General features: G+C 41.7%; 1 protein-coding gene and 1 long non-coding RNA gene across 3 annotated transcripts; both read right to left on the bottom strand.

Annotated features, from left to right (window-relative positions):
• Nucleotides 1-13869: 13869 nt before the first annotated feature.
• LOC106934540 (zinc finger CCHC domain-containing protein 18-like) lies at nucleotides 13870-16169 on the bottom strand (the record flags this gene model as incomplete). The annotated part of the gene is made up of 1 exon (XM_015014513.1): nucleotides 13870-16169. A coding segment is annotated over one exon (1137 nt), but the record flags the coding sequence as incomplete, so codon positions are not given.
• A 1203-nt stretch (nucleotides 16170-17372) lies between these two features.
• On the bottom strand, nucleotides 17373-19432 carry LOC106934543 (uncharacterized). Of its 2 annotated transcripts, none has more exons than XR_001421717.1 (2): nucleotides 18104-19432; nucleotides 17373-17780 (listed from the first exon to the last, which is right to left on the bottom strand). It is a non-coding gene; the product is annotated as an uncharacterized LOC106934543 (long non-coding RNA). The 2 variants fall into 2 exon arrangements; XR_001421718.1 differs by having other exon boundaries at nucleotides 17373-17775.
• Nucleotides 19433-19438: the final 6 nt, after the last annotated feature.

Raw genomic sequence — 19438 nt, 5'->3', positions numbered from 1 at the left:
ACTAACTGCTTTCAAGTAAGTGACTATTGTTTCTTCCTGGAGGTCACCAGATTTAAAGCATCGCCAGCTGTTCAGCAACGCAACGATCAAACGAGCTGCGATCACAGATCCGTCTTCTGAGCAGAGCGATCCGGATTAGACGAAGGCGTCTTCATCACGAACCGGGCGGGTTCAACCCAGAACGTGAAGATGTACAGGAATCAGAGAACAACCTGGTGAAGATTCAAAAACGATAAAGAAAATAATCTATCTCCTATCACGACAGACGTTTTTTACTGTGAAAGTGCTACAGTAAGTACGCCGGGCCAGCGGGTGGCGCTGTTACACTGACACAGAATGATGCAAAAAACACCAGGAAACGTAAAAACATCACGTAAACAGTAATAATGTTTGTTTTTTGTGAGGCAAGATTGAGAGCAACTTTTTTCAGTGCCGTCTCTTTAAATGCAAATGAAGCAAATCTAACCCCGCCCCCTACAGGTCACAGAGCGTACCAGCACTTTCCTTTCAGCCATTTTGTAGTTTCATACAAAATGGCACAGGAACTTTCTATTCTCAAGCGCTCACATGTTTGAGCCAAAATGGCTGAACGAAGTTCTCTTGTCCTTAGCGTAGCTAGCGACTTAGCTAATACTAGCGCCAAGTGTTTGGGTCATTTGTTTCCCAAGGTAAAAGCAACAAAAACAATCCCAGTTCATATATTCAAAACAAGCAGCACGTTTATGTCTTCAAGAAGCTAACAGCTAGCATACTAGCAGAAGTCACTGCTAGCAAAACAACAGCCAGGATGTCATATTAACACACAATAATGTCTAAGTTAAGATTTGTTGTAGTTTTAGTGTTATTTGCAGTTGTGTCTCGTTTCTGTGGACAGAAGGAACCGACGCTCAATCAGACGAAGTCTTGATGCTAGCAGAGGTTGCTGCAGTGCAACATTTCCAATAAAAATAAAATCCAGCACTTTGAAGAGGCTTGTGAGGGTTAATAACCCAACAGCATGATCCATGACCTCGTTTAGCAAATACGGTGACGTAATCGTACAAAAGATATAATACAGAAAACGGAAACGGTTGAAAAATAAACACAAACAGAATATAAAGATATATTCACAAAAACAGGAGAGACTAATTTAAACTTTTCTGCCCTGGCAGAGACTCAAAGTACATAAAAAATGTATTTAAGGCTTCATGTTCACCACAGCCTGTGGCTCTTGGACAGGTGATAAGCTGTCCAGGAGAAGCTGGACACATGAGAAGTATCTGGACAGAGATGCTTCTCTAGTTTTCTAGTTGCTTCTCTAGGAGCAACTAGAAAACTCCTGTTGCCTCCTGGGAAAGCGAAGAGATGAGGTTTTGTTTCAGATTTTTGTTTCCTTTTTGTGACTGTCCTCAAGTCATTTTTTACCAACACAAACCAGGATCAGCTGTCGATTTCCATTATTAATTGGCAGGGTTTTTCCAGTTATCATCTACTTTATATTACCGAAGGTGATCCTTATCTGGACTAAAAATCTAAAACAGTCCCTCCATTGTGGTGCATTGAGCAGAAAAGAAATGTAGTGAGAAACATGGATGCACCGTTGTCTTCACTCAACTTTCAGACACAAAGCAACCCGAGTCACAGGATAATAATTGAATTTGGTGAATGGCCAGAGCTTATGCTCATTCTGAGTCCATTATTGTCAACAGAAAGGCCTTGTTTACCATTTTAATTTTAATTATCTCCTACACAGAGAACTTTCCATCCCTTCCTGAACGCGAGGGTCTATATGGCAGTGGGTGTTCGCTGAGTGCAGAGCAGTAAAATCTACCCTTTGATGAGATTAGCTGAGTGGTGTACTTGAAATAACCTTTCATGAGCTGCCATTATTGTATTAATCTATTCTAAAACAATTTGGTTGAATTAATTAGGCCTTACATATTTCAGCAACACTCGCAGGCTGCCTGGAAACAGATGGCTTTGAGGGCGAGCCGCTCTCCGGTGGAAGAGAAATGGGAATGGCGAGAAGCGGCGAAGAAAAGGAAGACGGTGTTGGTGCGAAGGAGAAGAAGAAAAGAAAGACATCAACATGCGCCGCGACATCAACACCTCTGCATTGTGTACCTGACAGAGTGACGAACGAGAGAAAATGAGTCAAAGATTGAGAAAGGAGACAGAAGCAGAAAGTTGTGCAGGGTTTTGGGTCCTAGTGCTTATCAGTTCCCCTGCAGCTGACAGGAGATTGGTAGCTTAACAACAGTTGGGCAAAGAAGGCTATTATCTCAATCCTACAGTGTTCTGGATGGGTTCAACCTTGAACAGCTTGTAGATGATGAGCCCATCCATATGGTGTTTAAATCGCTCAGCATTTCCTCAGCCATTAACCTTCAGGACTCCTTGCACTCGTCCTCCACTGTGACTGACAGCTCTGAACAGATTTCATGAAACACTCCTCGGTGTAAAAAGAAGTAATAAGCATGCACTCTAAGCGCTAAAGGCCGCGGTGACGAAGAAACTGGCAGCAAATGTACGTACAAGATGTTCCTGGGACAAGAAAAAAGGAAATATACTCGAGTCGCAAAATTTTGCTGTGGTGAAGTAAATACATGGTTCTCGTGTGACGTCACACTTCTGTACCTGACAGCCATCTTGGTAGGCAGGTGCTGTGGAGTTGCTATGACAACAATAATAAAGCCACAGGTTTAGAGCTAGCTCTCGCCTGGTTCTAACTAAACAGTTAGATAACAAATATTACTCGATTACAATTTCTAAGTACTCTGCCCACCTCTGTGTAATACTAGCATAAATATCAGTGATATTTATTGTAGTACTTACTGCCAAACTAGCAAAGTTAGCTTTGCTAATGTAGCTTTTCTCTGCTAGCTAATATGGACATGTAGCCTGTGTGTTTGCATCTGTGGATTTCACTCTGTGTTCACTAAGCAGTGAACTGTGTCGCAGTTTGAGATCAGAGCAGAGGAACTCAATCTTTCACAGATTATCAATCTCATGACACACTTTCACAATATGGTGAAAGTTTTTAAACAAATCTGTAAAAACATTTTTATAAAGTTAAATACTGCACCTTTAAAGCTGATTGGATCAATTTAAAGGAACAATAACTTGATCAATTTGAATGTTTGTCTGAACTGAAATTACTTTTTGTTTGCAAAGTGTCTTGAAAGTACCTTAGCTGTGAATTAGCGCTGTAGAAATTAACTGAACTGAATGGATGGCACTCGGTTTCCTACTGACAGCTTTCACTTGATTTTACTCCTGCTGGCAGAACCAATTTTTTATGCTGCATTTTTGCAAACACCTTTGCTGACTCATGGTCTCATTTTCACTCTACAGGGGATGTGCAACAGTGCAAATCTATGAGGATGGTTAAGATGTTTTACAGACTGTTGGTGTTTGGATTTAAGAGCAGGGGAGCTCGAGTTCTCAAGTGCCGAGGCGTTTACGAGCCACTGACGCATCGTGAAGGACAAGTTAATGGGCGGCAAAGAAGAGGTGCGCTGTAATGCACTGCATGGCCTGAGTCCAGGCAAGTTGACTTTTTTCTGGAACTTCAACGACTCCCTCACAGACGAAGGACAACAAGGAAAAGTGGAAGCAGAACAGAAAGGGAATATGAAAGATGATACATTGCTTCTTGAGTTAGATAATGCCGCCACGGCTCAGTCCAAGTCCACGTTAGCTCATGTTTCAAGGGTTGGCTAATGGACACCAAATCTCTGGCACTGTCTCCAGAATGAGGGAAATTAAAGTTTTCTGCACTCCTGACTTGGCAGGCGCAGCGGCAAGCGATACTTTTCACCTGAGAGGAAGAGGACCACTTAGCTGGAAGAGTGATGTCACAGGAAAAGACATTTCAAGCAATGAGAAACAGCCGAGGAAAGCAAATGAGGCTGAAAACACAACCTCAAACTTCTGCTTTCCACTTCGAAAAGCTGTGTGGTAGCACCTAATGATTATTTTAGTTATCGATTAATCGGTTGCTCTGACGATTAATCGGTTACTCTGACGATTAATCGGTTACTCTGACGATTGTTTATTCTGACGATTATTTGGACTAACTGGTTTAATTGATTTTTAAAAAATTGGCAGATTCTGCAAACCTTTCATTTAAGCCTTTTTAAAATTAAATATTAAAATTGCAAATAAACAAATAATTTACTTTTTAAATTAAGAAATCAAAAATAATAATATTACTAGCTAAAAAGCAACAACAGCATTCCTTAATGAGCGACTGATCATTTGTAGCAAAAGATGCATCTGCAGCTAAAAGAAAACTCCTAACAGCAACAATTATTAATAATTTGTAATTTGAAACAGATGAAAATAAAAATGCAATTAGAGTTCGGTGCAGAGCAATTTACAGAGATTTCTTAAAATGTAAAATGTATATATTTCTAAAGTTCTGAGTTTTTCCTCAGACAAATTCGCTGTCTTTTTACACAATTAATCGAATACTAAATTAGTTGATTTCAATAATCAATTAATCAAAATGAATCTGATTAATCATTTTAACCCTACTCTGTGCTGGTCTGTCTAATTGAAGTTTCCCAAGAGGAATGAATATTTAGCTGCTAAACGGCACAAAACTCCATGAAACTACCGCCAGCGTCCGTGTTATTCAGCAGATTATCCGCCATTGATCCGTCTTCCCTTTGCTCCCATCTCTACTGTTTCAAGTAAGACGGTTATCCCGCTGATCTGTATGAGTCAGGCACAACCATCCGCATCCCAAGTGCCTCCTTTTATTACCTTGTTGACACCGGCTGCTAGTTTTAAGCGCTTTTAACTGCTGAGACGGAGCGGCGGCTCAAATAACAGAATTAACGCCGTTGTTCCTGCCTGGCGTTCTTTTTGGCAGCGCTTTTAAGCCCCAGACTTAACAACAAGCCTGGGTTTTATGCACTGAGACAGCTGGTGGGAATAAGGCAGTTGCCAGTGGCATAAAACACTGAATGTGTGTGTGTGTTGGTAAATGTAGTCAGCGTGTGCCTTTGTGAGTGGGAGGGCATCTGAATATTAAAAACTGTCTTCTAAAAGTTGTTTGTCTGCGGTCCAATTATTAAAATTCCACATTTGTCATCTTGGTCAGTTTTGGTAAACAAGGATTTATCCCTGAGTCTGAGTGTTTGGCGTTCAGGAAGGTGATTAAAATGCAGCGGAAAAGTGACATACTGGAAACCAAATGGTACAGATTCCTCCTTCCTCCTCATCGGTTTGACACTCAACTTCCACCCTCTCCATACTGGCACGCGTCATTACTACTACACCCGTGTGAAGTCGCTCGCCTGGCTTTGCGTGCGTCCGCCCCGACACGCGCTCTTCCCCTCACTTCACACACAAACTAAGAAATGCTATCTAGCAGCTGTACCTCTCCTTATGCGCAGAGAGTGTTGATCCCACTTCTTCTCTCTCACACAGCGAACATATGTCCGTCAGAAACAAGGCTAGTCTGTCCTCCATTCTCTGAGGGAGGAAAGTTTGCTCCTCTCCGGATGCAGGGAGACCGCTAGGCGAGGAGTGACCTTGTTGTGTGAACATGCGAGCGTGCGCATTATTACAAAGGGAGGATCTGACATGCCTTTAGGTAAAACAAATACAGACTCTGATCGATGCCAGCAGCACCTGTCTGATTTACATTTTCTAATTGCAAATGTGTAACCAAAGGAATATTTCACAAGACAGAATGCTTGGAAAACTCTCACAAAGCCCTGGGAGCTTTTGGAGGATATTAGTTAAGCAACTCTTTGCAGAAATGCTCAAAAGAATCAAACTTTTCAGATTTTAACACAATACAACAACAAACTCTACTATTCATTAGGATGTTCTCACACCTGATGGTCCAGTAGACTCGGTTTGATTTGGGAACAAAACGGCAACATTTGTTTTATTTCCAGCTGCTGTGGTTCTCTGAGTCAAACCAACCTGTTCCCCTCCTGGCCTGTGGGGGCGCTGCACCAAGAAACACTGGCAGTGTCTTCAAAAACCTCTGAAGACACTGAGCGCAACTTCCTTCTTCACTAAATGCAAACACACGGAGTTGTCAGATTTTAGTAGTTGGAGGATTTCTCTTTGGCCGTTTCTCCTGCTAGCACGTTTGTTTTGGTTGTATTTTCCCAGAATGCCCTGCGTTGCAGTCCAGCTGCTGCTTTTGGATCAGGAACTGCTGGTTTTTGGTTTCCGGTTTTTAGGCGGACGAGAGTTCACTGTTTGGTCCGCATCAGACTTCAACACATACATGAACACCAAGGGGACCGGAAGTTGCTCCACAAGCAGGAAGTAGACAACAACACAGGGCATTCTGGGTCAATACAACTAAAACAAACATGTTAGCCTAGCGCTAGCAGGAGAAATGGTGGTTTTTAGCCAAAGACTAAAGAGAAATCCTCCAACACTAAAATCTGACGCCTCCATCTTGTTTCCATCTGGTGAAGAAGGAAGTTGCTCTCAATGTCTGCAGAGGTTTTTGTGTCGTTTCCTTCCGTGGTTCTTGGTGCAGCGCCCCCAGAGGCCAGGAGGGGAATAGGTTGGAGAGAAAGAGAAACATAGCAGCTGGAGGTGGAGCAGATGATGGAGTTCTGGTTCAAACAGAACCAGGTCGACCGGACTGAAGGAGGAAAACAGCTTTACTGGAAATTTATGACAAGCCAATGAAACATTTTGCAAAATTATGTACGTTTGGTTTCATCTGGCCTTCATTTCCTGAAATGGAAGAAACATTTCAATAATTTGTTGCCACAAATTCACTTATGGCACCTAATAAGACATTTTTAAAGCTAAAAACAGACTGGTTGTTCTGCACTAAAAAGGAATACAACAACTTTAGGGTAGCAATCCTACCTTTAACGTAACTCCAGAAACAAAACCTGTCCAGGTGATGTCATGTTCTCACTGATATCCCATCCTCCCCGAAGACACTCACTTTCTTCACCTTTCTCTGCATGGCCTGTAACTAAACACTTTCTGCTCTCAGAAAAAAAAAAAACAGAATTTGAGCCGTGCCACATTTAAATATTCTCTGCACCATGTCATTACGCTGTAGAAAACTAGCAGCTAAGTTAAAGCTACTGTTTTAAAACTTTAACTTTTATGTACAACACAAAGACAGATTCCAAAGCTGATTGTAAAAGAGATACATTGAGGTTGAAAGAACTGTTTCTCATGTGAAAGACACGGCTCTTTGCCCAGGGCATCGCTATGTTAAGGGAGGTACACAAGAGCTCAAAAAATACAGATATTGATCTGGGTAACAGTTGGAACTTTGCTGGGGTTGCTGGGTAACGGTTGGAACTTTGCTGGGGTTGCTGGGTAACGGTTGGAACTTTGCTGGGGTTGCTAAGTAACGGTTGGAACTTTGCTGGGGTTGCTAGGTAACGGTTGGAACTTTGCTGGGGTTGCTGGGTAACGGTTGGAACTTTGCTGGGGTTGCTGGGTAACGAGGCAGCGCTTGCTGATTTTGAAGTTACATTCAGGAGGTTTTTGAAATAGCTCATTTTCCAGACACTAAAAACATTAACTTATTGTAGAAAACCATCTGGGTAGCTTTTTAAGCGACTTGGCTGTTTATAGAAGCAGTAGAAATTCGAATGGAAGTACAAAAATGTACAAAATGTGAATTTTTGTATAATTTTGGCTCTAATGCTGCACCATATGTATCGCAATAAAAACCTTGAATATCTGTAACTTGATTATTCTTCTAAATATATATAGAAAATGTTTGAAACAAGTAATTGAAGTTTTTTAGAATCATAAAAACAACAGATCGAGACGAGGAGTGAAATATTTTCCTCTTAATTACAAATCTCTCATAAAAACTAACGAGCATTCGCAAAACCAGTGGAGAAACTTTGTTTTCCCAAACAGCGTTTCAGTCTGGATGGTCATTAAATCTTTTTCCCTCTGATTCTTGTAGTCGTGTTCTTGCAGCAGTGCGGTCTTTGATTCGGCAGCGCAGCACCGCTGCTGGCTCCACACACCAGCGCTGCTCACGCTCCTGCAGCGGGGAACGGCAGAGGAGCAGCTGGGCGCTGCTCTCATCAGCTGAGACCGGAGCAGAAACAGACAGGCTGGTAAACAGACGCAGATGTACGTAGCTGAGCAGGACGCGGCAGGAGAGGAAGGTGAAGCTTTTCATGATGCACTGCAAAACAGTCTTACCGAGTGTCAGGGTCTGGTTTCTAGAGAAAATATCTTACTACACTTGAAATAAGACAAAACCAACTAACAATTAACTTTTCAGTAAGATACAGCAGCTTGTTTCATAACATGACATTTTCCCAATGGCCAACCGATGTAGATAGATATTTAACTTGCTAACTAAATATTTGGCTTAATAACTGATTATTTAACTTCAAACTAAATATTTAGCTTGCTAATTAAGTTTTTAATTTAGTTTGAAATTTTGATAGTCCAAAACCAAGACTACTTTTTTGGTTAGGATGTTTTTCTGATTCTGGATTTTCACAACTATGAGGGAAATTAGTTATTTTAGAGGTAAAGTGATGTTTTCTGACTTTCCTAAAGTCACAAAATGATTTTAAACTCAACGATTTTCCTCCTAAATCAGAATCTTCTTTGTTATTATAACAATTTTGCCACATTTTTCACACAACAACCAGCAGCTGGCATAGACGTCCCCAATGGTAAAGTTATGAAAGTCAGCTGATTTTTCCTCCTTCATTCCTAAAATCACCTTGAAGGCGAAGCGAGCGTTTACACTCCAGTGGATCCGAAGCTTATTCTCCATCCGCTGCTCTAAAGTTTTGGGATATCACAGCTATTATTTCCATCTTGGCGTCATTAATCCACATTTTCCCATCATTCCTCTGTCCTTAATCATCATTTGTTGCCCTTGCCAACATGGCCTCCAGTGGCCGGATGCATCGGGGGTCACAGCGTGCGACCAGAAAATAACACAACCACTCATCCATCTCCATTACTCGCTATTGGACTCATACTGCTGCATTCCTCTCACTTTTAACGGGTCAAATTCAGAAACTCGTCTCAGACAACCACCGGACTCGTTCCTCTCTCACCCGAGCCTCGAGTTGCCGAGTCGTCTCTGGTCTGTGCAGATATTTGGAGTCAGACGGGAAGCAGGAAAGAGCAGAAACACGGAGAAATACGGATCAAATCTGACGCAAACCAGAGAGCAGAACCTGGTGGGAATCTAGGAATGTTTCCGTCCTCATTAGCTCCAGGCGAGCTAACGAGTTTCCTTAGAAAATGAAGGAATGAGTGACTGATAGGAGAAAAACAATGCTCTGCATACACAGAAAAATATACTATTTGGGTTATTTAGCCTTTTATAAGACCAAAAAAAAAATCCAAATCATATTTTCAAACATGCAGCAGTTTAGTTAGCTTTCAAACTAAATATTTAGTTATATAGTTAAAAATTGAATTTGAGGCCATTTAGTTGGGGTGCAAACTAAACATTTAGCTCCAAGCTAATATTTAGTCAGAAAGCTAAAGATTTAATTTATAAACTAAATGTGTATCTCAATATTTAGTGAGTTAAACATCTAGTTTGATCCGGAGTCTAACTAAATATTTAGCAAGTTACATAGTTAGGAAGCAAGCTAACTAAATAAGCAGCTGTTTGGTTAGCTTCTTAACCTGTTGTTCACAGGTTGTCATTCACAATGACAGGGGTGTCAAACTCCAGTCCTCAAGGGCCGCTGTCCTGCAGTGTTTAGATGTGCCACAGGTAAAAAACAGTGAAATGAAATGGCTTAATTACCTCCTCCCTGTGTAGATCGGTTCTCCTGAGCCTTGCTAATGACCTAATTATTCTTTTCAGGTGTGGTGCAGCAGAGGCACATCTAAAACTTGCAGGACAGAGGCCCTTGAGGACTGGAGTTTGACACCTCTGTCACGAGAGGACCCAAATTTGGGTCCTCTCGTGACAGACAGGTTAAGTTAGGCAGCTAAATATTGGTTGAGTCTATTTAGTTCTTCAGCAAACTAAACACTGAGTTCCAAGATAGTATTTGGTCAGAAAGCTAAATATTTAGTTTAGAAACTAAATATATAGCTAAATATTTTTTTGAGTTATTCATCTAGTTTGAGGCTAAATATTTAGTTTTAAACTATATAACTGAATATACCTGTTGAAAACATTTAAACTTTTAAAAATGAATCCCACTTGTCTTCTTATAACCGGCTAATTAGCCAAAATTGTTGCCGTTTATTTTTTACTTTTCTTAGTTTACAAGTCGAAACCTTAATTTGGTCATATAAAACCTAAACCAGACAATTTGAATTAAGTTTTGTTCTGCTGACACAGCAGTTTCTCAGTTTTACCTTATATGGAAGCTTTCTGACTGCTAGCGTTTACTTTTCTGCGCTGCAGCATGACGGTTCCTCCATCTGACTGCGTGATGTCATCAACGCTCAGACCGCACGCCGGCGCTCTGCAGCGAGGGGCATTCCTGTCCCCCTCCATTACGCTGCTGCTGCCCTGATTGTGTAATAAACTTTATTCAGTTAAGCGTGAATTATTGTTAATTGAACTAAAAAGTCATTTTCTTAATTGAAACAGAGAGAGGAGGGGCAGGGCAGATTAACGACGTGCCTGAGTTTTATCTGGTCTAATTCTTTTTCCCATTACATTTCTCTTCCCATCTTGCAATAAAAAGTCTGTAATCCACTTTGTTCCCTGTAAAAACTGAAAACAGAGAAAAGCTCTGCAACAAAGTAGCTTGAGCTAAGTGAGCTAAAAACACAGGATGCATGTTCTCTGTCATTTCACCTTCACTGAAGTCTTAAACAGCGACATTTCATGTTGAAACATATTTTCTCATTGACAGATGGTGGATATAACATGGTTGAATTTACCGCTTTAGCATTAGCTTCAGCTAAATTCAATGTTGACATACTGGACCAGTGAAAGTAAGCTCTAACATTTGCTAAAGTCCATGTTGTTGTAAATTAGTGTTTTTGCTAAATTTGATGTTGGTATTGTGCTTTAGCATTAGCTTTTGCTAATGTCCATGTTAGACAAGCAAAAGTTTAGCTCAAACGTTTGCTAATGTTCATGTTGGTGCTTCACCAGCAAAAGTATAGCTCTGGCTTTTCCTAAATTACATGTTGCAGTAGCGCTTTAGCATTAGCTTTTGCTACATTCCTTGTAGGCATCATGGTTTAGCATTAGCTTTTGGTATAGCCATGTTGATTTAATCCTTTGCGTTAACTTTAGCAAAATTCAACATGGTTGTAACTCTTTAGCGTTAGCTTTAGCTAAAATCCCTGCAGGTATACTGGACCTGCAAAAGTATAGCTCTGTTTTCTGCTAATTTACATGCGCTTTAGCATTAGCTTTTGGTAAGTCTATGTTGGTGTAATGCTTTAGTGTTAGCTTTTGCTATATCCCATATTGATTTAGTGTTTTGTGTTAGCTTTAGCTAAATTCCTTGTAGCTAAAGCTACTTTAGTGTTATCAGAATTAATATTCATAATTAGTGATTTATGTGAAATTCTCTGAAGAGACTTCTTTAAGGTCATTAAATCTTCACAAAATATCCATGCTGCAACTTCCTTGCCAGCAGCAAAAGCAGGTAAGGAAGTAACATTCAGGAAGTACTTTGGACCTTCAGGAAACCGACTCTTTCCAGTAAACGTAATGTGTCCTGCTGGTCGCTAGCGTAGCCAAATATTATCCCAGGCAGAACAGAATTGCCACCCTGCCTGGCCGTTATTGGCTGCCTGGGAGGAAGTGATGTGTGTTGACTTCTGAGTCTCACTGACATAAAAAAAAAGCAAACCATTTGCAGCTGCTAACCGAACATGATTCACCCACGTTTTGTTCCCCCAAATTAGATTTTTCATTCAGTGGAATCGTGAGTCACCCGGCAGTAAAAGTAGCTACACGCTCACAGCAACACGCCTCCAAAGCCATTTATTTACATGTAATATAAGCAAATGAGGCCTGAAAATGGCACCGCTGCTGGTGCTGATGAGATTTACGCACACAACAAAACAAACATTATCCGTCCATTCCTGGTGATTTCTCTGCGTTCGCTGGTGACCTCAGACATTTCGGCCATCTTCCCTCCCTGCCAGTCAGTCAGTGGGGGGTTGGGCTCAAGATGGGTGCCATTACTTCTGTTCTGGTGTCTTCCCAGGGTGAATAATTACGTCTGACATGTCGTGAATAGGGGAGGACATTATCGCAGTGATCCTTACAACACACACACACGCACACACGCACACACCCACACACACACACACACACACACACACACACACACGAGGGTCCCTCTGAATGATTTAGGGGGTCTGTTAATAATGCAGGGGCTCCTAGAGCTAATTAGGTAAGTAGCAGAGGGCGCCGACTGGGACGCTTCAGTTCACCGATACAAGCTGTAAAGGAATGAAGCGCCGCCTGCACACGCACAACGGCCGCCGCTTGGAGAGAGGCGCTGCCAAAAATTAATAATAACTTGGTCTGTTATAAAAGGAAAAAATAGGATTAAACTTTCAAAGTAAATTTTACTTTGAAAGTTTGAAAGTATTATTTATTCACTTATAAATGTCACAGTTTCAAACTAAACATTTAAGTAGCAAACTAAATATGTAGCTTTATGTGAATATTTAAACTAAATGTTTAACTTTAGCCTAAATGTTTAATTAAATATAAAATATTTAGCTCAAACTAAATATTTACTTTGAAGCTAAACATTTAGTTTGATCTGTAATACTTAGTTAGCAAGCTACATATTTAGTTCTAATATAGATATTTAGATTAGAACTAATTTAAACACTGGAGCTATTTAGCACCAATATTTAGCTTTGAGCTACATANATTCCCCAGGGCTCCTAACTCCCCTATACGATTCTTAATGTCAGACATGGAGGCACCTGGATCGCCTAGCATCACGGTTAGCATTGCTGCTCGGTAATGGGGGGGTGCAGTACGAATCAGCTGATCCCGCACGGCTTTTGGAACTGCTAAGCTTTGATATTGATCAGCCATGCCCACTACCAACGCATCTCTCACACACAATCGAGTCAAACGCTGTGTACATTCTCTTAGCGTGATCCAATTTCCAGTTATTTCTGGCCAGTCAGTAAATGCGGCGTATTGGTTTTGTATGGCAGCTGCCCATACCACAAACAATGATGCTGCATCTGGCATTTGTCTTACCTCTTGGCGATAATTGGAATTTATTGTTCCCTCGGTAGACAATCCTGCAAAAGACATCCCATCAACTGCATCTATTTCCACTTGTGAGGCCCCTTCATCCAACATCCGTGCTAACCACAAATCTGTCGGCTCCCCATTCTGCTGCCGCAGTCTGCGCGTTAAATGTGACACTTCTTCTTGTGTGTAATCTTCTACAATGGTACGGTAAATGGGATCAGGCTGAGGAGCCGCCACCATGTCATACACTGGATTTCCCTGACCGTCCACTACAAGCTGCCCCGCATTGTCCCTGCGCTGTTGCCGCACATCCGGTAGGTGTCGTTGTTCCTGCGACGAACAGGTTTCAGGTCCAGCAGAGGGCGAAGGGGGGTGTTCGGTGTTCCCCCACAAGCATCTTCCCCCTCCTCCCAAATATAATCTGTCTCATCTCCCGAAATATTTCCATCCCATTTCTCTGGGTCCCATTCTGCAGTTAAACCAGCAACAAACGCACGAACATTTTTTGGCGAAGGCTGCCGGGGCTTTCTTCTAAGTTTCTGTTGCTTCTTCAGTGCAGCTACCTGAACCACAGTTCTCTCAGCTAACTCAGTCATTTGCTGTAACCGGTTATTTAACAGCTGCACATGTTGCTTATGTGACGATTCTGCGGCTAATGCATCGGCTAAGGCCTGTCTGTCTTTCAACTGCTGCGCCTGTGCTTCTTTATTAATCTCTTGCTGCTTTTTCCAAGCGGTTGCGCAAGCCCACATACGCCTTTGCAATCCGGCAACAGGGCTTTTGGCCTCCACCTCGATGTTTTGCAAAACAGCTAACAACTCCGGCGGCTCAGCTTCCCGCAGCACATCTCCCCACGGCTCGGGTCGCCCTCCCCCCTCGCGCAAACACTGCGCTATATCTTGGTGAGGCTCATCCCAGCCAGGGATTATTTCAACTTTTTTCCCAACGTCATACTTACTCTTATTTTTATTCTTTCTCTTAAACATGTTAAACATATTTGCCGCAGTCCCCTTTAAAATCCTGTTCGTGACGCCAAAATGTTTTATGAAATTTTAAATCAGGGTCGAAGGAGATCGGCGGCAATAACGAAACCAAACGCTGTTTCTGCTAGAATTAAATGTGCTCGATTTATTTCCCCACAGATTACAGCAAAATAACATGCATCAAACACTGTTACTGCTAGAACAAATATGCTCGATTTATTCCCCACAGAATACAGTACAAAACACTCTATGACTAAACACGTGATGCTCGATTCATTCAAGTTGTCAGCGCTTACCTCGTGAAAACCGGAGAGCCTTCGGCCTAGAGACAAGCAGCAGCATCAACGTAGCTGGGCATTCGAACGCGATCCACAGCAGACTGACAAAAACCGCGGGCTTTTTCATATTTTATCTCTTAAACAAAGGGATGCCTGCGTGCAAAGGGGGAATGGCCATTTCCATCCTTGCAGGCAAGCCATCCAATCAGAGGTAGCCGCTCTCTGACCATGAGCCAATCATGGGCTGAGAGCGTGAACCAGCAGACCAATCAGAGCCCAACCCAAGTCAACCAGAGCTAAGCACGCCCTGTTCACGTGATCCGCATGAGCTTGCAGCATGATCAATTTGCACCATACTCTGAGCAGAATAAGTTTTATCTAACAAAGAAAGATCAAATTATAAAGAACAATAATAGAATAATAAATGAATAGAAAATAGAACAATAATGAATGATTATCAAAGAACATAAAAGATAATAAAAAAGATAATAAAAAGATAATAAAAAGATAAAAATACAAAATACCAGATCACCACTAATCCTTTAGGTAATGGGAAATATGAAGATGAGTCTTTGGTGTGGGGACATTCACTGATTGCAGCTCCGACTTGTCCCTCAGTAAGAACTGCTTCTAGTTTGATGGTTTACTTTTCTCCCAGAACTGCCGTTTTTGTTTCAGCTGGCAGCGTTTTTCTTCAACCAGGCTGGAATTTGGCTGACTGGAACAGTTAGGAGCAATGTGACCATCCTGTCCACACTTAAAGCAGAACCAGGGCTTTGGCCTACTACTGGTTTGGCCAGATTTTGGTTTCTGTTTTTTCTGCTGATTTTCTGGTTTAGCAGAGTTGGAGTCCTTGGACAACAGGGCTGACATTTGACTCTGCAGCTTTAGCATTTGCTTCCGCAAGTCTTCAATAGCACCTGAGTCTGACAGATGGCCACATGAGCATGCGCTGGTGGTATGAGCTTGTACATTAACACGGTGCTTGACTGATCGAATATGCTTTTTCATCAACATCTCTTTTGCCAACTGTCTGTCTTCTTCTGTTCTAAGCGTTAATAAAAACTCTGAAAAGGAAGGTGGTTGGTCTTTTTTCCTTTCTAGTTGAAGTTTGTTTATCAAGCCATTATCCCAGCAACCCCTACAAAATTGTTTTAACAAATATTTGTCCATTTCAGTTGCCGGAATCCCACCACGCTTCACCACTGTACTGAGAGCTAACTGGAGTCTCTGCAGATAAGAAGATGGTCGTTCCCCATGGTCCTGAAGCGTGTTTAAAAATTTTGCAAACAGCTCTTCTCCGTCCTCAACAGTAGCATATGCAGAATCAAGTACTTGCAAAAATTCTGCAGGCAGGGCATTGGGCCCCAAACCTCTCACTAGGTCAGCAGCTGGAGGTAGTAAACCTTCCAAAATGCGCCTTGTAACATGTAGAGGTGCAAGACTTGGATCTGCATTTAAAAGTTCTATTTGAGACCTCCAGGATTCATAATCTGCCTCATGCTGAGGTTTTGGAAGTTTCCCTGAGAAGGTACGTAGTCTAAAGGAAGATGGAGGTTGAAGATTTACATCCTCTCTGCGCACAATGTGTTCAACTACAACCCTTTGGACCCCAGGAGGGTTTAGATCATTCCCCAAGAGAGAGAGATTCTCGGCCCCACATTTGTAGCTGCAATTGTTTGAGTTTGTGGTCTTTGTTGGTCGGTGGTGGACTGAGCTGACTGGTTTGAGGTAAGAGTAAATGGCTGAGTCTGACTGGATTCTCTGTCAGTCGTGAGTATTTCAACTGTGCTATCATCATCAGCCTCGTCAGGCTCCCCTCCGGTAGCTGCTATTCCTAACTGAGCACTTATTTGTTCAAAAGCTCCTCTCAAAACATCATCAAATGACTGTCCACTCTGCTGGGAAATGCGTTTCAGTTCATGAAGGTAATCAGGGGCTGGGGTTGTGTCCACTGTGGTTGTGGCAAGGCACTCTCTTGAAAGTAATTTAACAACAAATATAACATCTTCTGCAGCCTCGGATTGGTAAACATATGGTAAAAGTGATTTTAGCTTTTCCAAATCTGCAGAATTAATGAATTCAACGGCCAGGTTTTCTATAAAATGGACTCTCACGTGCAGTAACAGTAAAAACCTTAACGTCACCATAGCTGCGTAAATAATTGATGATCTCATCATCTGCTTCAGTGTTCGTTACACCACTAATGATGACAGAATGAGCAACATTGATACCAATTCCTTCAAAGAAATCCATGTTCCAACACAAAAACAAAATACATTCACAGCATCAGACTCCTGGCTAGCTCGTCACAGAATGTAACAGTTATGGGCTAGGCAGCTACATAGGCAGCATCAGAAGATGGTTCGTTAAGGAGCCTGAGGTGTGAATGCAGACACGAAGCAATGGTTTCAGTTTTGAGGTATATATATTAGTGATTTGGGGGAAACAAACAACAAACAAACTACAAATACACAGTGAGAGACAGGTTAATTCAAAACAATTAAATTCAAAGATCATAGAGTTCTTTTCCTTGTTTCCTAGCTCGCCATCCTTGGGTTCAGAAGAAGATCTGATCCATCATAAAAAATAAAAAAACCCGACCTTTGAGCAGAGAGTGCCGTATTAGACTGCGATCAGCTGTGATAATCACGGTGACGGCCCAGGTAACCACCGCCAACAATTCAATAGATCAAAATCAGTAGTTTCAGGAATTTTGGGTAAATTGTCAGGATGCAAAACAGCAAGACGCCAAACAGCCAGCCACAATCACAGTGGAACAGGTGATGTTCTTTTACTGCGCTGGAGGCGGGGCTTTAAAAAAGTTGGCCAGTTTAGGGCAAAACAGGAAGTGGGCCCGCAAAAATAAAAGTCTGGCTAACTGACTAATTACGGGTTACACCAACAAAGTCAATGGGCTAGTTCTTAGAAATCTAGATACGGCTCAGGAAGAAGTAGACAAACTAAAAGTTGCAGATGTGAGTGCCTTGTATTCACAGTGATTAATTATTTACATTACAATAAGAAAGGAAAAAAAACATTTAAATGGCCATATTAAAATAAAAGGAAATAATACACAAAGAAAACAAATTAAATTAACAAATAAAAAAAACAAATCAGTTCCACAGTTCCAGTAACAAGCCACACCATTCAGTTCATAAAACCCCCCTGAACTGAGGCGGTTCAACAGGGTCAGGTGGGTTTAGAGCGCCTGTTGCAGTTCATATGCTGACAAAAGTCAGATCAGAGTGGGAACAACTTTGTTCATGGGCTGCAGGAAGCCTCCCACCAGCCTGGTGGGAAAACCAAATCTTAACACCACAGGTGAATTCCTTTAGGCTCTTGGACCTGATTCTTCAGCTCGCCATCGAACCTGGCCTGTACAATAAAGCAGGACCAGTCTCAAATATATATATAATCAAACATTCCAGTGTGCACACAAAAAATATGATCGGCACTCATTGCACTATGAATAATCCTAATCAATGCATTTCCAAGTACAAATTTTCTAGATAAATCTTATTCATAAAAAGTCAATAAATATGCTCCATACAAACAACAAACAATGCAAAAATCATCTAGATAAGCAAATACTTTTAATATTTAAGGCATCTCATTGTTCTCCAATTTGTTTGTTCAGAGTCGCAATAGAGCATCCGAATTGATATCAACTAACGCCAAGTCTTCATAAAATGACTCACCAATTCCGCAGTTCATAAGGCATACAAGCGGTTTTGTGTTTCTCTTATCCCTCAGCTTACGACCGGAGACTCCTAAAGTTAGTACAATTTTATCAGCATCATACAAGATTAAAGAAAAACAGAATGTTGCGCTTAACCGACCTGCAGCTCTGCTCTCCCAAACTTGTTCTAATCCTCCATGCTTTTTGCTCCAGCTAATATACCCAACAAATGAGCTGACGGTGGTACATGTGACTCAGACGCTCAACAATGATTGGCTGCTTAGTAAATCTCGCGAGAATTGCAGTTATATAATCAAACTACCGCGAGATTTTGGAGGGCAATAGTAGCGAACCAGAAAATGGAACTCAACATTTCACTTGGGTTACAATATGCATGCACTGCTATCACAGACGGCTTTCTCTGACTCCCTCCACCTGACAATAAATAAAAAGCACTACAACACTGCAAAAGATTATAGAAATACAAACATTCAGAAATGCAGCCAGCAAAAGGCAGTGAAATCAGGAAGTGTGTATCTGTAGCCTTGAGATATGTGTGCAGGAAGTCCATGAACCCCATTCAGCCAACTCTCCCAGGCAATAGTCTCTGATACTATGGTCTTACTGAGCAAGTTCTTGGGAGCAATCTGCTCCACATTTGCAAGGATGTCTTCAGGAAGGGAACGAGGTGTGAAAGAGCATCTTGTTTACATATCAGTTGCAGATGATATGTAAACCAGGAGAACTGAGCCAGCCAAGGCCAACACAGAGGAGCCAGTTCATATGGAGACAATATTCTTTAGATTGGGTAGACTTTTAATTTCTATCTGCCCTACAGTCTCACCGGTACATCTCTGTTAATTTCAATCATCCAAATTAGTATGGCCGTTCCCGCCGGTCGGAACTAGCAACTTCTCCAAAATGTTGATTCCATCTCACTGGTGAGATCCAGGGCCTGCAGCTGGTTTGCGAATCTCAGTAAGATTCGCATCCAGCTTACGGCTCTGGTCCCACAGCATGTTAGTCTGAGTATTTGCTAGTCAGTCAAATCCATAATATTGATCAGGCAGCTTGACAAGGGCCAAAACGACTGCCAACATCTTCTGAATTTGTCAATAAGCCAGGTATCCACCAACTCCAAACAGCAGAAATCTTATGAATCCAAATAAATACAGATCCTCCGCATCTTCCAGGGATAACATGGACAGACAAAAATTTTTGTAAACATCCCACGAGTCCAAAATGTATCCTGACGGGTATGTCCCTGCAGGACAAGCAGACTCTCCTTTGCCCAGTCTTCCTGTGGAGAAAATTTGATCAATTGCATTGAGAGACCAGCTGACCAGATCCATAA

This window comes from Poecilia latipinna, unplaced genomic scaffold (genome assembly GCF_001443285.1).
Source record: "Poecilia latipinna isolate Pla-1442-1.1 unplaced genomic scaffold, P_latipinna-1.0 Scaffold1821, whole genome shotgun sequence".
In the NCBI taxonomy this organism is placed as follows: domain Eukaryota; kingdom Metazoa; phylum Chordata; class Actinopteri; order Cyprinodontiformes; family Poeciliidae; genus Poecilia; species Poecilia latipinna.
Note: the sequence above shows the minus strand (reverse complement) of the source record. Positions and strands in the feature narration are given on the sequence as shown.